Genomic DNA, 21,148 nt, shown 5'->3' on the forward strand with positions numbered 1-21,148 from the left:
AACAAATGGCTCTAACGATTTTTTTTTTTTTTTTAAATGTCAAACCACAGTCCATGCGTTGTACAAATTCCTGTAGATGAATCACATTTTGTGATCAAAATGGATGCCATGTGTTATTATGCAGTTTGATTTTCTCCCCTAGTGTTGCTTTCATTAACCATTTTTCCTTCCCTTAGGTCCCGCAGTTCTTTGTTGTGGGTGTGTAGACGTTTTGGTTGGAAGCCATTTACTGCAGTGGCAAGTAGCGGAAATATCTGTTTATATTAGAGGTAAAGTGGTTCCACTTTTATTGCTGTTGTAAACATTTTAAGCATATTTTGTGGGCTCCGAGTATAAAAATACCAATAAATGATGTTAATGTTGGGAAATACTCTCCAACCCCTTTTCTTTGCTCTGGAGCAAAAGTTGTCACTGTTGGGTAAATTCCTGCACATATTGGATTTCATTGCATCCAAATGTTGGAGTGTCGAACTCTTTGATGTGAGGGTCATGCACCTCTGTTATTCCTGTAGTTGGCTTTAGAATAGAAATTGCTCAAAATACAAACTGTTGAAGTCATTTCTCTCCACAGCTGTAGTAAATACAGTAAGTCACAGTCAAGCTAAAACATGTGCTCCACTTGGCAATTTAAAACCCAAAGGGAAAAAGATTATTTTTTCACGAACAAAAATACAACAGACCATCCATCAGCGACATCATTCTGTGTGACCTGCCTCTGATCGACTCTAAACTAGGATAACTCAAGCTGACTTCTGTGTTGCCTCCAAATGCCTGCAGCCATGGTATAAAACTCCGAGAGGTGGTGTTTCCTCATTTGAACTGTGCAGGAAGTTGCGTAAGTTGTGTTGTCTGGTTTTTCCAGGGATTTGTGTTAACAAGCACTTAGTCTTCATGCAAACATAACCCAGGCAGAGCTTTACTTTTCCTGCTTAATGTAACTGCTACTCAGGAGATGAAATATGGTGATAACACATTGAATTTAAGATAACTTCCATCTAGTTCAATCCAGTGTCCATGTTTTTAATCATGGGTGGGCCAGAGAGCAAACCATCCCAAACATACTGCGCTGTAGCACCACTCATTTTCACTAGACCTTCAGTACACGTTCATATTGACTTCAGGTCAGAGCAAGCATCTGTAGGACCGGCATGTATCAAACAAATAGTGTTCTTCATTTACCTCCACATGAAAAGCTTATTTCTATGATGCATATACAATACTGTATATATTGCTGCCATCACGTTTGAACCCTCTGACTCTACTTTTGGTGTGTTTAATGTTCTGACTGGCAAGGTTCCTGCTCAGATACTCAAACCCTGCTGTATATTATTAAATATGATTTTCAGTGTATCGAAGTTGTCATGAATTGCTGTTTTTAGCGTTTCTGATTAAACCACATCCCCTAAACCCGCCTTCTCTGCATCCTCCCAGTGAGTGATATCCGAGAGTGCATTTAAATAGTAACAGCAACAACAGAGCTTTTTCACAGCAGACATTTTGACTTTCGACAGGAAAATCACAGGTTTAACCAATATAATAATTAGATAAATGATGCCTTTGTTCCTTTTAGGTATCCCAGTAAGCCATGTCACTGAGTCAGTATGAAAAATATCTGGGCCCTGGATCAGACACGAGAGAGGAATGCATCTGCAATTAATGATATAAACTTCACAAGTGCTTTACCTGCTATGACATGCCAAACGAGTCTATCCTTGGAAAAAAGTCAAAAGTTATTCCCTTATGTCAAATGCAAGATGTATTGTGGCTGCGTTAGCTCCGGCTCGGCTAATTTGTCCATTAGTTGTGAAATTAGCATTTTCTACAATTCATCTGTATGACATTTAAATGTCAACACTAAACTACTTTTTTGATCTTGATTCATAGTTTCCACCTTTAATCCAAGTGTTCCAGACCTCTAAAATTCTGCCCATTGATCTGATTCTTTCAGAGATTCAAATCACTCTGTTGTTTCCCTGGTTGGAAAACCTACAGAGCCAATCACAGTTTAGGAGGTGGGAAAGACATTGAGGACACCTCCTTCCTGTGCCACAGCCTGAACAAAGGGGACATAAACTGATGCAAAGAAAATCCCAAACTCTTAAATCTGCATATTTCTTCAATTGTCACAAAAACATAACATAACTGCAAGCAACTGCCACCAAAACTTCTGAGTCGAGTGAAAATTACATTGGCAGGAAGAATGGAAGCATTGTTAGTAAATTCTTGTGAAAACAGCTAACGTGGACAAGATAAGAAAGATAAAGCGAAAATGCAAGTAGTGATAACTGTCACTTCAAAACGTGTGTTGTGACATTGGTTTTTTTCAGTGTAATTTCCAAACATACTCCTACTCACCTCCATTGTATTGCGATGGGGGCAGAAATCCAAGTGGTAGATATCTGAAAAATCAGACAAATCTAAACCAAAACGTTCTGCATGGCTATGTACAGGGTTAGGTGAGAACATATTATTATTATTATCAATCTGAATTTGGATGGAACTACCATATAAAAGCACAGAAATAGTACATTTGTTGGGGACTATTTTCGGCTGTCACATCCCTGCCTGCCAGAGGGATCAAACTGTCTGGTCACAAGCCGTGTTGGAGAAGCTTATGTCATCACTGCTGGGCCGCTGAGCGGCTTTATAATAGCTGATTTCAGAACCTCACTTAGGGGACCAGCGCTATCGAGAAACTTTTAGATATAAGCATGACAAAGGTGTTGTGATATTATCTGCCACATGGTTTATTTGCAATTTGATCGTTATCTTCCTGCACAGGGATCCTCTTATTAAAGTAGTTTATTTCATTATCAACAGCATGTCGCACCTTAAGAGTTTTATAATTTTATTTATATATTCATTTATTTGAAATACGATCTGAGAATATTTGACACCCAAAGATTGATAGTTTAGAAGAAATGATGAACATCCATACCTCTGAAATTATGTTTATTCAGCAGTCAATATAGAATGTTAGATAAAACATTTTTTGGCACAGTTGCTTAATGATAATAAGCTGTCCCGTTTCTATGTGGTAATCTAAATAAATATGCAAGACCATAATTTACTTCCCAAATAAATACAATATAAACTACAATAAAGATGCACCGCATCCACGCCCCACACTGCACCTCCTCAGGAAAAACAAAACAAAAACATAATTTATTGTACTTCAGGCAAACAGTTTCAACGGGTCCAACCAAATAAAGATTGTCAATGGTGAAAAACTTGCTTCATAATTCACTTAAACAGCTTATTTTCAACTACAACTCTACCAGGCAAATCAACGAGGAGGCATTTGACGGGCCAATAGAAGGCTTTACTGTGGGCTTTTGATCGTAGGTTTTATGGATGGGTGCAAACACATTTCCAGATCTAGACTCTACGTCATAGTTTTCTGTCAGCGAGAAAAAAACATGCCACTATACATCACTAAAAACATTTTTCTCTTTCACACATAAGCCTCAGATTAGCTAAAAGTGTAAACGTTCATAAATTACACCCAGAGACGGTATCAAAGAGGTTATATCACCTGGAGCTTGAGACAGTAGATGTTTATGAAAAGTTTGAGAATTCGTCATGCGTGTTGAATTGACTCGGTGTGTTTTGGCATATCTTTAAGGAACATAATTCCAGAGGATTATGGGTAATTACAATAATAGGTTATTTGGGGAAAGTATAAAAAGACTCAAAATGACAATTTCTTTGCATGTGATAAGTTATTCTTTGCACAGCAGATGGGATCCATTTTCATGTTCTATTACTTAAGTGGTGAGAGAGTCTTTATGTGTTTTGAAACAGGCCCTCATTGTTCTTCAACACAACATCAGTATACACAATAATTAAAAGTGGGTCTCAAACCTGGAGCTATAGAAAAGGATTTTCTTTCCTCGTCAAATTCTTATCAATGACACGTAGTCTTTTACCTGTGTAATAACACTGCAATCAGTAACAGCAATACAAGCACGGAAACAGGTCACAGAGTCGTGACCCCTGATAACAGCAACTTAACACACCTTTAAGTCAACATACTTTCTGGAGACAGCTGATCACTAAACATCACTTTATGTCAATGGTCCAATAGTCTGGCAGAACCTAAAGTAAACATAGATGTATTTAGTTTTATTTATGGCTTTGAAATTAGTTTTTAAACAATTTTCTTTTGCCTGGAAGGTGATATACTGTCACCATTAATGTCACGTAAACTACAAGAATTGGACTTACTGGAGTGAAAGCGCATGGATACAAAGTGTAGCAACAGCAACAGTCCAGTCCCTCACGGCTCATCTATCACATGTAGCCTACTACTACTCAAATGTCATATCACAAACATAACGTTGCTACATTGTTGTTGCACCACAGTTTACAGTGTTACTAGACAGATAGAAAAGATAACAAAAAACGTTTTTCGTATGAACAGTCATTTTCTGTGACATGGAATCCGCATAAACACAGCGCTTCCATGTAATTCGGCTCCAATTTGCATTGACAGACGACCAGAATAAGTCAAGCCAGCCTGTCACAAAAAGGCCGCTGTGGAGCAGCCTGAAACATATTCCCATCCTTTCCTCTCTTTCTTGAGTTTATATTCCATAGTTTGTCTTTCAACAGCATTCATGTTCAACTCTTCCAACGGAGGCAGAGAGCAGCATGAAGGAGTCCATTTCTCTGGGTCATACACACCCACAGTTCTTCGCCGAGACATTTTGTATCGTGTGATAGCGGCTCTTGTTGTCCAGGAAAGAAAAGTCCTTTTCGAAAGCGGTGGGTCGGCAGCAGGGCCTGTTGCTTACTTTGTCTTTGCGACCCTTCTTCCCGAAGCCAGTCCGCATCATGTGCTCCATGGTGATGTCGTAGTTTTGCCGGTGGGCCGTGCATTTGCCGCTGCAGTAGCGCAGCATCACTGTCTCGTCGCTCTCATAGCCGAGACCCAGTTCACTCACGGTCAGCTCCAGCTCCCTCACAGAGCAGGGCTTAGGCCTCCGGGCTCTCTTAGTCCTTCGGGCCTGGTTCTCACCCAGGCTCTTCCTTCTCTTCCTGTCGAGCAAGGTTTCGACCACATGCTGAAGCTCGCCCTCTGTGAAGCTCTGGAACATCATGGAAACTGGCAGGGAGGAGGTAAACAGAGAGGTGAGACAGGGGTTATCTGATTGTGGGACAATAATCAGAAGCGATTCACAGAGATAGCACACGCTACTGTAGTTGGCAGGATAATGAAAAGCTGTGGCTCGTGCAAACAGCAGAACAGCCATTTATTATATCTGTCATAATTACAGTCAGAAACTAGTCTTATCACTATCCGCAATCAAGAGTTAGAATTCCTTGAAGCCTATGTAATTCGACAAAATGCTACAAAATGAGGCCAAAGGAAACAACGTCAGCCTCTCCTGAAGGTTAGAATGATTCAGAGCAAGTAAACTATGAGGTGCTAACTGACTGAAGGTCATTGTGAGACATTGAAACCTGCTCTATATACAATAAAGTCAAGGTACTAAGTGTCCTGTCTGAACCCCAGGCGCCCTTTCACACGACACCTTATCTCTGACCAGACAAGGAAGGAAGACAATAACAGTTTATCTTACACTCAGAGAGAAGAGAGTTCATCTCGTCTGCTGAGCGGATTCTCCGATGAGGACCACCCATCTGCCGGGACAACACCGTCGATACGGCTGATGGCGGTGAGGTCATGGATGTTGATTGCGAGGATGACGTCGGTCTTGATGAGGATGAAGATGTGTACAGGTATTTTGTCTTGGGTTTGAACTGTCCGATAGTGGCCGTGTTTTTAACGCGGAGGATGGACAGGGCTGCGCCACAGAGCATGAAGGCAAAAGTAGCACCTTTCCATAACTTCATCTTAGAACGTGGAGGAGCATTGAAACTCTGTTGGGGGAGGCAAAACAGACAAACGTCAGACATGTTCAAACACTCACACCTCCAATCATGTAAACAATCTCCTCAACTTGTCACATTAAAGCACAGAGAACAAAGCAAAAATTGTTATCTTCCGTGCCATCACATTTCTTTGACCTTCCCGGGGATCCACTTCTCTCACCAAGGCTTTTATTTTACCGTCAGTTTACTTTTTCTGATTCTGCTGTCAGCTCATTTTCACTTTAAGTGGGTTCATGATCCGCTCTTGCTGACATATGAGAATGCAGTGTGTGTTTAATCGCGGCTGCCTGAAAAGGAAAAAACATAACTGCGATTTCTTATTTGAACTGAAGGCACGTTGGATTAGTTTCGCAACCTCTTTCCCCTTGAAACCTTTTGAAAGGTTGTGTACCAGTTCAACAATACCTAATGTATATATAAGCTTCTTCTCTTCATTTCTGAAGAAAAACTGCCTTTTCTTTGCAGAGGTAAATGTTCCCGAACCATCCTTTTAGAGGACGGAAATCCATTCCTTCCTTTACAGGAACCACACCTAAAGCTATGTAGGATGAGTGAACATGTGTTTGTACATCCCGATATGTTGTACCGCCCCTCCCTTTCAATAGACACTGCACCACAGCAGCCACAAAAACTCAATTTTCAGGAGTTATATCTTACGTTTTCTCTCTCAGGTTTTTGAGAAGTTTTACAACCTCATTTCTTTATATTTTTCATATCATGTCACCGGTGAGCAAAACATTTCCCCAGAGCCGGAAACGGTATACTGGCAGTGACTAACAGCAAATCCAGACCAGCCTCACAAAGCGTTTTGCCAGACTGGATTCTGTAGTGTACGTATACGGGCTGTGTTTACCATGGGAAAAAAATGTCACATATCTTTGTAGGGTTTAGTATAGAAACAAAAAAATCCCAAACGTTTATCAAATTTTGGTTTTCTGATTGAACTTAACGTTTCGCAGTGAAGTAAGTAAAACAAAAAACGTAGAACTATATGGAAATTGAGAGTGTCTGACTGTTTTGGACACCGCAGAGGGAAAATTCAAAGACGTCGCACGCATGACTTGCAGTGGTATAAACAGCGTATAAACAGGTATAACCAGTCCTATCAGTCAAAGCTTGACTCATCACTCATAATTCCATATGGGTTTGACGTGGTAAGCTGCCTCCGCACAATGAAGGGGTAGAATGTTATTCATTTGAAAGTCAAACATTTCAGCTAACAACCTCATTTGACATCGTGGATGTGAAGCTGCGGCTGTAGCAGAATGTTACTCGGTTGCACAGCTATACAGCGTGTCTGAGGTTCGTTTCTCACTGCTGTATTTAATCACCAGACACGATAGATAGAAGCCTCTATGGAAAGTCTCATTTTGTTTCTGTTGGTTCAACACCAACTCTTGACACCAGAACACTTGCTGCTCTTGCTCTTGAATTAATAAAGTTTCAATTAAAAATGAGCCATTTTGTTGTGATATATGACCAAGAATGAGATCGTTGTTTTCTTATGTTATTAATAGCTCAGTTTAGGACAATTACTCAGCCACAGAGTTAACAGTTTCACACGGCCATAATAAATCAATGTCTTTGGCCTGTTAGTTCTGTTGCTCATCTTGATAAAACAATTAGCTCGTAAAGAACAGATAAGTCCTCCGATGTCTCAGTCCCTCAAACACCAGACAAAGCCTGGTCATCAAACACCGATCTCATGTCCTGAAGACTCTTTGATTGTCATAATTACTCCACTCAGAAACACATTAGTCCCATCTGCAGTCGATTGCCGCCAATAAAAGTGACACTGAGCATTGTGTAGCTTGCTCAGATGGTCGCGGATGATTAATCAGTGGAGACATTTAATATCTACCACTGGCCCCCCACTGTCATGGGCATAAATATACGGATATTGATGGGGGGGAAGGGGCACCAGTGTTTTCTTAGAAGAGCAACGGAAAGACATGAATGAGTAGTCGACTTCCTGAGAGGACAAATGCTGCTGTTTTCCAGCAAACAGAGCAACAACGCAGAGGATATAATGGACCCCCAGAGGACTCTCCAGCAGAAGGAAAAGCCATCGTCAAACTGAGACATAAAAGAGCAGATGAGTCGCAAGGACAACTAAACTAAAACAGCTCCTACACAGACGAAACATGTCTGGCCCTCGCAAAGCATCAGTGTTGATGTGCCCATGCGAGCTCCTGTGTGTGGAGATAAGGCCGCTCCAACGTGTGAGGCCCAAAACAAACGGAAAAAATATATATTTTATTCACAAGGAGAGAAGACAAACAAAGCTTGCGGGCATGAAAGCTCTCATTAGGATTTTGTCTTTCTAGTGAGAGTGGGCGGAAATGTGAGGTATTTAAGAAATACTAGGCATACACCTGATGTTCACTGTCAGCCTTATGTCACCTGAAGAGCTACCAGCAGAGTGAAAACAGTCCCAGAGGATCATTAAGTTGTTTGAGGCAAACCATGAAAGTGAAATGCTTGGCCAAGAATTCCTCAGTCTGTCAAAGCCATTCCTGAGACGTTATGTATTCTCCAACGCATGCATCGTACGGTCGGAGCCCGATCCTCAAGCAAGCTCTTGTTGTGACTCAAAGATCGCATTATTTCAAATGACACAATAAAATTGATGTTTCCGAGGAATAATTGGGTCAGTGGCGATGGCATTGCTAAGCTGGCGGTAATGTAATTACAGCAGCATGGCACTCGCGTCCTCTCCTCCGTCCTATGCTAGAAGGAGACACTCAACAGAATGCCACAGCCTAAGAAAGATGAACCAGAGATCTGTCAAAATGGGGATAAGGGGCGTCTGTGGTTAACACTTTTGAATGAAGCCCGGCGGACAGGGGGGGCCTTCTTGTCAGCTTGCTTGGATTTTGACCAGCGTGACAAGATTACAGCGAGAGAAGATCACAGAAAAGGAATGAATGAAGAGCGTCTTTGTGCTGGAAAAAAGCAGATCCCAACTTTTATGTCTCACCACTCTGTAGAATTTGTTACTATACGTTCCCTAAATACAGCCTGTTCTGTCTCTCTCGCCCTCCCTCGCTGTGACTCACACATACCATAAACACACACCAGCAGCACTTGCATGGTTTCACTTTTCCCAAATCATATGACACGGGGCCTGTGTAGAAATCGATACAAAGTCTAACCTTCCATTGTAGTCCAGACACCCACTTCACCTCCAGCAGCACCTTCACATAACACTAGATAATCCAGTTTACATAATACTACTGCTTTTTGATATCTAGAAATGTCCACCGGTCTAACCATTGTGTATTTGCCTCTGCACAACCTGAGGCCTCTAGCAACAGAACATTATTACCACGCTGTGTTTTAGCTCAGCTCCACCCATGTGACCGGGTGTCTCTGCTCTACTCTGAACACACCCCATAAATACCTGTACTGAAAAGATAACAGAGGAGCACAACAAACAGCGGGAAAGGCACCTACTGTGTTGTTCCAAGAAAACAATGTGCATTAGGGAGTCCTAGAGAGGCCTTGTCTTGTCTTTTCCCTCTTAAGTGAGCATCAGGAGGCATGGGGACAGCTAGAGAGTGCTTGGGGAGGTAATAGGGACATATTCCAAAGATCAGGGCGGGATTAGCACTAATGCCTGCCGGCTTTATCTGCAGTCACGTGGGTTAACACCTGGCTGCAGTGTTGGTGGCGGAGCATGGGCCTTGCTATATGTGTGTGTGCGTCCGTGTTAATCCATCAGACACCTCTAACTCAGGGATTAGGTCAGCATGCACGGCCCAGCACCAGCAGGCGCTTCTTCTTCTACTTCTACTCTTACCTCTAAAATCTGTCCTGCTTTCAGTCAGAATGATGAGGTGGAAAAGTGACGAGTTGGGTTAGTTGGATCTGTTGTGTTTGGCACCAGGGTGGGCCAAAAGGGCTGTAAAATAAAGTGGATGTTCTGAGCCAGGATTGGCTGTTCTAAATCCAGCCTTGGTTCTAATGCAGCTGAAAAAAGGCTTGGTTCTGTCACTCAGTAACTAAAGGATAATTAAAACAAGCCTGTTGCTTGTTAGCGAGAAAGCTGCTGTTCATTATTGAGAAGGAAAAAAAGGGGGAAATCTGTGGGTAAGGCCAGAAAAACAGTGATAATTTTTACGCGCAATTCTCAACAAGATTCCTGCATCCTTTTAATCTACCGGATGAGTGGTTAAAACGATTAAATTGTATTGTGGAAGCTCTACTATCACATTCCACGGATTTATATGGATTAATCCAGTGACCCAACAGCCGAGCACGGAATCTCACAACTCAAGCCTGTTGCTGCTGGCGTGGCGTTAATGAGGTGTGAGGGGAAGATGCACTTACAGATGCACATTTGAGTCCCAATTTGTCTGCCCGTTGCTATTCCTGGAAGAGTTGAGTCAAGGTGTAGTTCTGACATGCATTTAAACAGCCTTTCTAACAGACAAAGAGGTTGCAAGGGGCTTGGCAGGAAGACGTCAACTTGCCTCATCATTTTTGTGTGAGCCGTTAGATTGATGATTGTTGTCTTGGCTACTTTCTAAAGAAGAGTCCATAAGCTGCTATTCTTGCTGCTAATCTGTCTATGCCAGATCCTCTATTAACACAACAGCATCGCCTTTAAACCCATGTTAAACACGTTGATGTTACTGTTACAAAAGGTTGACTGCCATCTGGCACATGCTGAATACCACTTTTGAATATGACCTACGCGAGCAAGCACAAGCAAGTACAAACATCTGAAATATGACATTTTACGTGTTTAGAAGCCTATGCTCTCCTCAAACTACTAGCGTACTAATTATTTTCATGCACGATGCATATTTTGGCAAGAATCTGACAAATGAATGCTGATGAGACAATGAGGAGCGGTGCAGGAGTTCAGCTTCCTCTTCAGTTTCCTCTAGTTATGACCACCTTTGGCAGGTTATGACAGCTGAACGGCTCATTTGACTTCAGGCTTAACCCCTAACCGGCCTCTTGTGGCTCCGCTGGATACGGTATAATCTCTAAGTATGATATGGGTTTAGTGAGAAGGGGATCATCACTTCAGTAAAATGCCCATAGTGAGTATCATCAAGTGTGCTTCTCTCAGAGTACCTTCATTATATTTTCAGATCACAAGTTCAGCAATTTGATCCAGCTCCTCTTAATTATTTAAACTTTAAAGGCGCAGCTCTGCAAAATGTGTTGATCTCTAATATGATGAAGGCAGAGGATAATGATTATTTGAAATCATTATTTCATAATCGGTCAAAGTAGTGCTCCAACTTCTGTGGGGAAGGAAAGCCCGAGAGTATTAGAAGAGCAATTACGCATGGTAATGAGGTAAACCACCATGTTGGATAAGTGACAGGAAAAGAAAATATTCCTCCCTGTCAAAACAAATGTGTCTGTGTGGGGAGAGCTTTTTTAAATTCTTGACGAAAATTATATTAATAATTTCTTCATGTTGCCACATAGTGGCATGACCTTGTAAATCAATAGTAACTGCTCTGCTAACATTTCGTGACAGGCAGCTCTGCGCTATTGACATGCGGCTCCAGCACGGACCGCTTGTTGACACAGATAATCCAACGTGTGTTTTCTGCCACTCAAGCACTTGGTGAGGCATCCCTGTCGCCTTCCCCATAAGCTGCCGGCTTAAACTAACAAAAGAAGATGTGGTGTCCTTACCGTTCGGCGTGCTAATCCAGACTTAGCTGCGTGGAGTCGTCTTCAGCTGACCTCCACAGGCAAGTGCTGGCTGGGTAAGTCCATCATCATCATCACAGGCAAGAAGCGAGGGAAGGACTCCTGCTTGTTCTCCAGAAAATCATCACAACTCCCTGCGACTGCAAGTAGGGGAGGTGTCCTGGCTTGAATCAGGTCCGGACTGTATTATTCTTTCATCATATTTGCATTTCCACAGAACCCTTTCAGGTTGCAAAGATCAAGATCAAGATTCCTGTGGATGTCAGCGTGAGCTTCATGGCACTCAGGTTGATCCATTCAAAAAGAGGAGAGTTGAGTGTTTAGAGAAGTCCCGGACTCGGCGTCGGGTTCACTTCAGAAAGCTTCTGTCATCATTCTTCAACGTACAAAACTTCTTGGCTTCCCTTTTTGCACAAACCTGAACCTGAAACAGATCAAAGCACAACAGTGTGATGTACAGATCTTACTGAAGCCTTAACTCTTATCCCATCTGTGGTGAAACTCCTTCCACTTGGGATCATTTTATCTCCATACCACAGCGCTGTTGGAAAGATAATGCACATCTCCTTACCCCATTTCCAGCAGCATGTCTTCCTCTTGCGCTCCAGGGAGGGGATCTCTGTGGGTTGAGAAGATGGGTTAGGGTGAGGAGGGAGAGCGTGGTTATGGTAAGTGGAGCAGAGAGCTTCTCTGATGCCTCTGCCTCCTGCCTCGCCTCCTCAACTGTTGCTCCTCCTCCATAGTTGTGCCTGTGGGCCGAGTCGGATTACTCCTGACATGATAATCTCCCTGGCTCTAGCTCCAGGAGCACTAAAGGATGCTTTGGCCTGAGCGAAGGCTTACATTTACCTTCTGCCACAAGAGAGTCTGCCATCTTAAGTGGGCGATTGGTAATAGCCTCAATTGGGAAGATCAGAAGGGTCTGCTGAAGCAAGTGTTTTCCAATCTTTTAGCAGGAATTAAGAAAGTTGACAATTGGTTTAAATGGTGCTAAGACAACACTAAACCCAGTTAAATGGAATTATCACAGCAGAGTTGTATAGTACAGCCGGCTTGAGATAAAACCAGGGATGTTGTTGTTGAAAATCTCACGTTCACGTCCCCTCCATTACAAACCAGTGTTTCAGCCCTTGAGCGGCAAATGAGGAGCAGATGGTTGTACTTTTGGAAGGTATCAGGAACTCCAGACTGCAATCTAAATAAATACCCCATCCATGGGGGAAATGCGTCAGGTGTGTGGGGTCAGTCATATATAAACAAAGGCCAACCAGTGTGAAGAAAAGTGAAGCGATGCATGAGGGAGAGAGAGACGAGGGAGATACACAAAGTCGTACATGTGCTATTTGGGAGCGTACACCAGTCAAATAAATCCACCGGTACAGTGTGGATTTAAACAGAAATTGATGGTTTTAGAATTGTGTCCGCAGCCAAAGATGTTGAAATTAAGCAGGAAGTCAGCATGACAACAGGAAGCAAATAATTTTCTAACAAACATCCCATTCTAATGCCATGAGTCATTCTGATATCCTCGGGCCAAGCTATACACAAACGCTTTGCAAAGTTTCACTAGCGAGGCGGAGATGTGGCCAAGTGCTAACTTTCTAGGACTTTCTTAAATCTCCTTCAATGAGAGAAAAAGGGAAAGTCCGAAGGAATCTTTACCCAAGCTTTGTCTCACACCAACGAATGTGTATTGATGGATATTATGGATGTTATTTCAGTGACCTGAAGTGTAGATTTTGTGTAACGTTTGAAGGGACGCCAAACACAAACTCTCCTCTTCACTGAAACCCGTCAGCGCTGACCTGAAGGGTAACACTGTGCCACAAATCACAGGAACATTTGTTCTCTTCGTCACATTGAGACTATTTTGCTCAGCAGGTGCAAATTCATCCAGATCCCCTCCCCAAAAAGACTAAGAAAACATGAGAATTATTACAACTAACTTGTTTGACATACCAATCATTTACTGGCAAGGGGAGACTATGTAAATGCATAATGACTTCCTAGCAGGGGATATCGTGCTTTTCTAGCCTTGAAAAGGAACTATCAGCACAGAAACATTTCCTGACATGGGGCCGGAACATTTGTACTCTATACATATTGTTCACAGATGTGTTAGGTTTTCATAGACCAGCCTACACTGCAATAAAAAGACCAACAGCTGTTAATTGCTAAACCAAGTCAGAACCAATAAGTGTGAAACATTTTATCCGATCTGTATATAATGCAAAGTCTCACTCAACAGCTAAGTTTAGTCATGAAGACCGTCTGACATTCAGAATATACAAGAGAAGGTAAAAAAAAACAGCAGAGTACGTTTCCAATTTCAATATGATAGAATCCTTTATACATCGGATTGAATCTTTTTTCCACTGGGTGTGGATGAGTGAAGAAACACATTTTGTTTAGGTTTGGGCAAGATTTTAAGGAAGCCCTCAATCAGTTACACTATAAACACGCCATTCCAGTGGAGGTGTCATTAGAAAGGCTGGAAGTAAGGCACAAATGTTGCTACTACGCTAGTCTTGCACAAGATGTGGTTTGATGATTGGACAAGTAGCCTTCAGCCAAATGTCATCTCAGAGAATGGAAAACTACTTTTTAGAGAACCAAAATCTAAACAGGCATTTGTGAAAAAGATGCAGTGGGACAATGAGGGCTCTTTTCTGAACGTCTCATGTTGAAAGACAACACCTCTTTCTTGGAGAAAGTGGTAACAAGGTAAATCCATCCTGGCCCAAGAACAAATATACATTGCAATTTGCAGTTGTGACCAGATGAGCTAAGCCAGGAGTGCAGAGGCCACTGGGGTTTCAAAAAAGGGCCTGTGTGAGTTCTGAGCCACGTTTACTTCAGCGCTTAAACACCTCAGTTTGTGTAACAATTTGTACCTCCAGCTAATATGTGTTGTACTCTATTTACATGCTTTGCAGTGCATTTACCTCCTACGCAACTACAGCTTGACAAGGACAAAGTGAGTGTTTAAAATAACACAGCTGTGGACACAGCTAAATGCTGCCCCCATCTGCCAGTTGTTTACAACTACATGTAACCCAGAGTACAAAGTCTCTCACCAATAGAGATCCCAAAAACTTCATATAGCTTCTTTTTTTTTCCGTTTAATGCAAAAATGATTTTATTTCCTTCTTCATCTTATAAGATATTTTTGCATCTTGTTGCTCCAGAAATCTGCCGCTGTTATTCAGCACAGGTGGTGTTTGAGCTCTTCATGGTGCGGCGGCTTCCTTCTGCTGTGAAAGCCCTTGGTGCCGTCAGGGCCGTAGGGCTGACGAAGCACTCTCTGCATCGAGTAAGACGCATTCCTGTGCCGAGCCACCTTGGGGTTTAACGCACTGGCTGCAGATTTGCGACTCAGCACCCAGGGGCTCTGAGAATTCTCATTATCACAATCTCCAGAGCACCAGCTCCTCTGACTGTACCTCTGGTTCCAACCGGGGAAGAACTGGCTGTTATGGCTGGTGGAGATCCACTCAAAGGTTCTTTGCATGGAATTATCCAAGGACTTTTGGGGCTGACATGTGTCAGAAACTTTAACTGGCGCAGAGGGTTCCTCCTGGATTGAATCATGTGAGGTTTCAGGTGGATTTTCCTGGGAAGGTGTGTCCTCAGGTTGGTCCTCGTGGTTTTCCTCTGATGGTTCGTCCTTGGTGACGTGGTGCATTGACTGGAATCCCAAAGGTACAACACGCATGCCCTCACCGTTAGACTTTTTCTCCTCTGCTCTCAGGGCGTTGTAGGCCTTACGGACTTCGTCCAAATGATCAAACCTCACAACTGCACACAAATGTTGGCCGAGCTCTTTGTGACACTTGACGTAGCGCTGCAGTTCCTTGGGAAGCGTTTTACCAGGATACAGGATCCAGAGTGTATTAATACTGCCATAAGGGCTAAACTTCTGGAGGATACTCCCGGAGAGGAAAGGTTGCTCCTGGCCTTGAGGCGCTTTGTCTTCTTCAGTTGTTTTCTTCATAGCAATGTTCCAGGCTAGGAGGTGCTTGCTGGTGGGGGAACACAGTAGCCATTGGGGAAGCGGCTCGATCCGCCTCACTTTGGTGCATTCAGTGTTCACCTCCAGAAGTTCTGAGTACTGTGCTGCTGCTCGAGTCATGTGCCAGTCTGTGGTCAGGGCCTTTATCTGTGACAAACAGCAGCAACCTCAGCTTTGTTTGCATTTTGCTGGGTTGTTTTTATTCAAACTGGGGGAACGTAAACACCACAGAAAGCACACAACATCTTGCTATTGTTTGAATCAAAATGTGATTTCTTTTCCTTTTTTACCTTTTTCAAACTAGTGATGAGCTTGAGATTGACGTAGCCATGCTTGTTCTTCTGCACATGCTTCAGCAGGAAGCCGTCCTCTGCCAGGTGGCTTTCAGACAGCAAATCCTCCAACTGTGCTTTAATCTTCAAGCAGAGCAACTCACCTTCACGGCCTTCTTCATCTTGGGCAGATTGTGCACCAACTCTACAAGAAGCACACAACTCGGCGTCATGATGTACAATGCCATGCAATGTAGATTAGCCAACCATATGTTTTCTAATTTCCTTACCTAATCAGATTAGTCATGGTATCGCTGAAGGATAGTGATAACAGGTCACTGAGCTGTGCTGTTTCTTAGTAAAGTAAAGACGGGTGTTAAGGAGACGCAGCAGGCTTCATACAGTCAATACTACCAAATGTGGAAAAATTGCACCTTTTCATATGACGACAATGTCAGTTGGTTCTGTGGGGTCCAAAACTAATTTTTGTAAAATGCTACAAGCAAAATTCCATATTCCACAATAACACCTCTATCACCAATAGTAACTTGCACTCAAAACAAAGTTCAAAATGTTAAAAAAAAAGGAAACACTGTCTCAAACTATTAACTAACATAAATATATGAACTGCTAAAATAAAGGTCCACTCAGAACAACAGAAAGAACAGCAGTGTGTCAGTATTATTATCACAACACAAAAAAACATCATTAAAAGCATGAATTTCTGCAACGTGATTCAGAGCACAATTAAATCAAAAGAAAAAGATGATATTGCTGGTTTCCTAAATACACAATATACATAAGCACTAAAGTATAAACATCTTGAGTGATTATCATTAAATCCAGCTCTGTATTCTGTCTGCGTGCTGTTGTCATCCTCTTCAGCATGTTACTGCAACAACAAAGCCATTTGTTTCCATGTTTTAAATAACATCTTTGGCATATGTTACAACCATTACACTTAGGATAAATATACAAACCAAACCTTTGCAGACTTTTCCACAGAAAGAGTAATTTCAACTTTTCTTTCTCGTTATTGCTACTTTGACAGGCAGTTATTTAAGAGGCTGAGAGGGCTGCTGGTGAAAAGCAGACTGAACATACAAATACCATTTTTATTTCAATTACTCACCCAGTGTAACCTTGAATACTTGAAGAAAACTTGTTTTTTCTCGCACAACTCCACAGCATATGAAGAATCAAAAAATGGAGAAAGATTCTTGATGAATTGAAGTAAAACATCTGTTAACAAACACACACAAATCCAGCATAATCTGAGTCCCATTTATCCAGTTGTATGCTCATTACTTCCCAAACGCATGAATCTCCGCTTAAACCTTACAGTTTAAAACACATCTGCCTGTGCAAGTGTGAGACTAGTGGGAGAATTCAAGGTAACATAGGGAGAGTAATTGAAATACAAATGATCATTTTGGGGTAAAGTATACATTTAGGGGATTCACTATAGTGAGCATAAAGTGCTCACTATAGTGAATTCCCTGCGGTTGTATGGCTCCGCTAACCAGTCAAGTTGCAGCTTACATCTATATTTGTCCAAAATGTCATCACTTAATTATTTTATCCTATTAGACATTTGTGTGAAATTGTCACAATTAGCATATGAATTATTGACTTGCGGCCATGAATGTGTTTTGTGAGGTCACAGTGATCTTTGACCATGAAATTATAATCAGTTCATCCTTGAGCATAAGTGGATGTTTGTGCCACATGTAATAAAATGTGCTCAAGGGATTCATTCACGAGAATGGGGTGTAAGGACACATCACAAAGGATACAGTGGTCACGCATCAGGAAAACCTTTTGAGCAGAATAAAAGTCAACATCCCTGGAAACGAAGGCAAAAGCAGACAGTTTCCTGGTTTCCCTCTGGGCGAAAAGGCAAAAGAGCAAACGATGAAGGCTTTACCGTTTCAGAATTCAACCGTTAACATTCTGTTAACAGGACAGGATCAAGAAGGGCGTCACAAACCAAGATTTGTACAAAAACCCAATTATTTAACTTTATTAACATCAATGTTTTTTTCATTTTCATCAACAGTTTCTTTTTAAATTCCAGTTCTTTATCAACAAATAGAAAACAGACTGTGTGTACAACAGATCGAACCCCTACAGCACTAAGCATTCACAAGGTAAAAATGAACATTTTAGTTTTTATCGCCAGCCTTTTCAAGTCCCCCTCCCTCCCACCACCGGCCTCCACCGCCACCACCACAACGTTTAGGCCTCTCGCGGTTAGATGCTCCCCTCCTGCGGCTCGTGTGGGAGTAGATGTGTGCTTGAGTGGTGCGATTGGGTGAAGAGTAGTCCATTTTAATGGGTGGGGTGGGGGGGGTTGTGCTGTTTTTCCTCATTCAGACGGACAACCAGCTGTCGAAGATTACTATGGTAGTACAGTAGATACAACGGTGTTTCCATTAATACACACTCTAGGACAGCAGGATCTCTGCAGTGTCTCTTGTGTTGGTAGATCAGCGGAATTAATCCTTTTCAACAATATACCTTTGAAGCTGTTTATATATCTATGTGTAATTATACATATATATAATCAATATTTATAGTTCTATTTCTGTATAAAATAATATCAGGGTTCAGTCCAAAGGGCCGAGTCTCTTTCCCTCTGGTAGGAATGGTTGATTCTGTACAGGTACCAGCGTTGTCGGCTCTACTCCGCAGCCCATATGAACCACTTCCGCTCCTTTCGGTCTGTGTGGCTCAACTCCAGCAGACTGACCAGACTAACGGGCAGCGAGGAGATGGGAGGGACTTGAAGAGCAACTTTATTCGGAAATCAGGGAGATTATTTTCTGTCAACTAACCCTTGGGGTACAAAAGTCTGTTTTCCTCAGGTAAGTTCTCCGCTGTGGAGCATGAAGGCCTCAATGCCATAGGCTTCTGATGAAAAACAAAACAAAACAACACGTAGAAATCATGTGCTTTCCATTTCTGTACACCTCTGATTTAGTCTCTTGTTAACTAATTCACTTCTTGTTTTATAAGTAGCTACCACGTCTACAGGCCAAACTTTAGCAAGTGTGTGCTCTGAAATCAATTTTCTCAAAGTTGATTTTTGTTTATTTTTTTATCCAAAACGGCAAGTGAAAAGGCAATTTTTTTTTAGTTATTGAACTGAATAAGACCAAACACAATATTTATGACACATACAATGAATAAAACAATAATGTCAGGTGACAAAAGAAATCTGACAGCAGCTCAGAGAACAGTGGTCCTCCGGTATTAGTATCTAGGAACGTGTTAAAAATACATGTCCCTTGTGCTAAAGTACCCTAAAATAAGAATAAAAACAAAAAAAAGTACCGATTATGAAAGTAATGCACGCCCCAGGCTGGGCAGTTTAAGACAGAAAAAAATGTCTGATGTTAAAATGATTATTAAAACAACAAATATACTAAAAAATAACATTTGACATAATGAATCATAATATTGACAATAATTTTAACAAAAAAAACAGAGAGAGAGTGCTCTCTTAGTGCTACCAGTAGCCTTTGACAATCAGGGAGGTTTGGCTTCGACAGAGCAGAGAGGCGAGCTGCCAATCTGCGCTGTCGCATCTGTACAAGAGTTGTCATATTTGTCATAGTCATTGTAATGTTTCTGTTATTATTTTTAAAGCAAAATCTCATGTTGTTGGATAAGTCGGCGTGGATCTCTGTGATTGGTTGAACCCCGTCGCCGGGTCTGCAAAGCGCGTCCCTTTCTCCTCCCCTCTGGTAGCTGCGAGGGGTCGGGTTTTTTGGGGGGTTCAAGTGAGTGGATGGTGGCTGAGATGGGACACTTGGCACACTCCTGAGAGGTTTGACCAGGGAGGCTGCTCGGTGGGAGTGGTTATGTTGCATAGTGGTCAAAGCTCCCCAGGTACTCCAATGCTGCCCTGTAGCACAACTGGTACTGGTCCTGGAGAAGAAAAGGAGGAGGAGGAGGAGGAGGACTCTCCGTAAAAAAGTCTCTAATGTATGCATGTCTGTAATATCACCTGAAGTTGTACTACTCTGGTCTGCTCTGTACACACTGCAGCTATTGCATGTCTGTCTGTTCCTGCTCGGCTCAACTTTAAAGGTGTGTAGTTGAGATCAGAGTGAAGTTAGAAGACGGCTGTGGAAGTAGGGGGTAGGAAGTGGGGAAGCCACTTTTAAGCCCCTGGCCAGATTTGCCGTGGCGGATAATGTGATCACATGGCAAGATAGTCTCTACTTTAACCCTTTTGAAGTTTGAAAATCTCAGCAGTGAAGAGACGAATTGAATCTCACTGATGAATTCTGCATGCAAAATAAATGATGTAATAATGTAATAATGTAATAATGTGTGGTGAGCTTAACCAAAACGATGTAATTTTAAGTTTATTGACTCAGAAGTAACAGAGTGACTCTTCTCTTTCACTATAGCGAAAGTACTTTTGTGTGATACATAACTGAGTCACGGTAGCCTATGTTTGAGAGAATCAAGCTTCTTCTCTTTGTCATAAAATGTTTATGAACTCATTTAAATTCCCACCATGACTGTCCTCTTTAATATGCTTTTTAAGATGCTTGCCTGTTTGTAACAGAACATATTTATCAATTCTTAATTTGAGGAAAATGTGCCACTGGCCCTCTGCGATAGCACCAGATGAGTTTGCTACAGGACTTTTTGAAGCACCTCTAAAACCACTATTCAAGAAAGGACACTTACTAGATAACATCAAGTTCACAGAGGTAAAAATATTCAATACTGACTTTGGAATACCTTCCTGTCACTGTGAGATACTGAGTATGAACAATCTCCGTTCTTACCTCGGTCTGCACCATGGCAGGCCGCTGGGTGCGAAGTGTCTTCACTGTCTGGAAGAGGTCGACCACTCCTTCGTACCTCATCCTCTCCAGCACGATGCTGAGGGTGATGAAGACTCCGGTCCTGCCAACCCCGGCACTGAAGGGCACACGCACACAGGAGTCTTTATAACTTTTCCTGCCTGAGGCTCCTAAACTCTTTATGACTTTAATGTTCAAAATGGTAACTCATTTTAGGTTTTTCTGAATAAGAAAAAATTATAAAAACTTTTAGGAGAGCCTGAGCTGTAAGCATGTAAACCTGAATTATAATGCCCTGTATAGCATTCCTGGCTCAAACAGCTTTTGGACATGAATATAAGTATTTTGTCAATAACGACTAAATACTAAAACGCCTCTCAGTATAACATAATACAGATCAACCGCACCAAAAACAACAACCTCATAAATGACTATAGAGTTAAATAAATACCTCTTGA

General features: G+C 42.0%; 3 protein-coding genes across 3 annotated transcripts in view; all 3 read right to left on the reverse strand.

Moving 5' to 3' along the window:
- Nucleotides 1-4,676: 4,676 nt before the first annotated feature.
- On the reverse strand, nt 4,677-11,678 carry LOC306706793 (uncharacterized protein; the record flags this gene model as incomplete). Its single annotated transcript, XM_079174013.1, has 3 exons — nt 11,563-11,678; nt 5,586-5,886; nt 4,677-5,107 (listed from the first exon to the last, which is right to left on the reverse strand). The coding sequence occupies exons 2-3, from the start codon at nt 5,857-5,859 to the stop codon at nt 4,677-4,679; spliced, it is 705 nt and encodes a 234-aa protein (XP_079030139.1). The 5' UTR covers nt 5,860-5,886; nt 11,563-11,678.
- A 3,107-nt stretch (nt 11,679-14,785) lies between these two features.
- LOC306706042 (la-related protein 6-like) lies at nt 14,786-16,171 on the reverse strand (the record flags this gene model as incomplete). The annotated part of the gene is made up of 3 exons (XM_079172953.1): nt 14,786-15,739; nt 15,883-16,069; nt 16,155-16,171. 3 exons carry the CDS (start codon nt 16,169-16,171, stop codon nt 14,786-14,788), a joined length of 1,158 nt encoding a protein of 385 aa, XP_079029079.1.
- A 1,698-nt stretch (nt 16,172-17,869) lies between these two features.
- LOC306705901 (receptor-type tyrosine-protein phosphatase F) overlaps nt 17,870-21,148 on the reverse strand; it is a 116,778-nt gene continuing 113,499 nt past the window's right edge. The window contains exons 32-33 of the mRNA XM_079172777.1: nt 20,673-20,808; nt 17,870-19,797 (exon numbers count right to left, since the gene is read on the reverse strand). Of these exons, the coding sequence (XP_079028903.1) occupies nt 19,729-19,797; nt 20,673-20,808 (205 nt within the window). The 3' untranslated portion in view covers nt 17,870-19,728. The remainder of the gene's footprint in view (nt 19,798-20,672; nt 20,809-21,148) is intronic.

Source organism: Pholis gunnellus, assembly GCF_910591455.1.
Source record: "Pholis gunnellus genome assembly, chromosome: 14".
Classification (NCBI taxonomy): domain Eukaryota; kingdom Metazoa; phylum Chordata; class Actinopteri; order Perciformes; family Pholidae; genus Pholis; species Pholis gunnellus.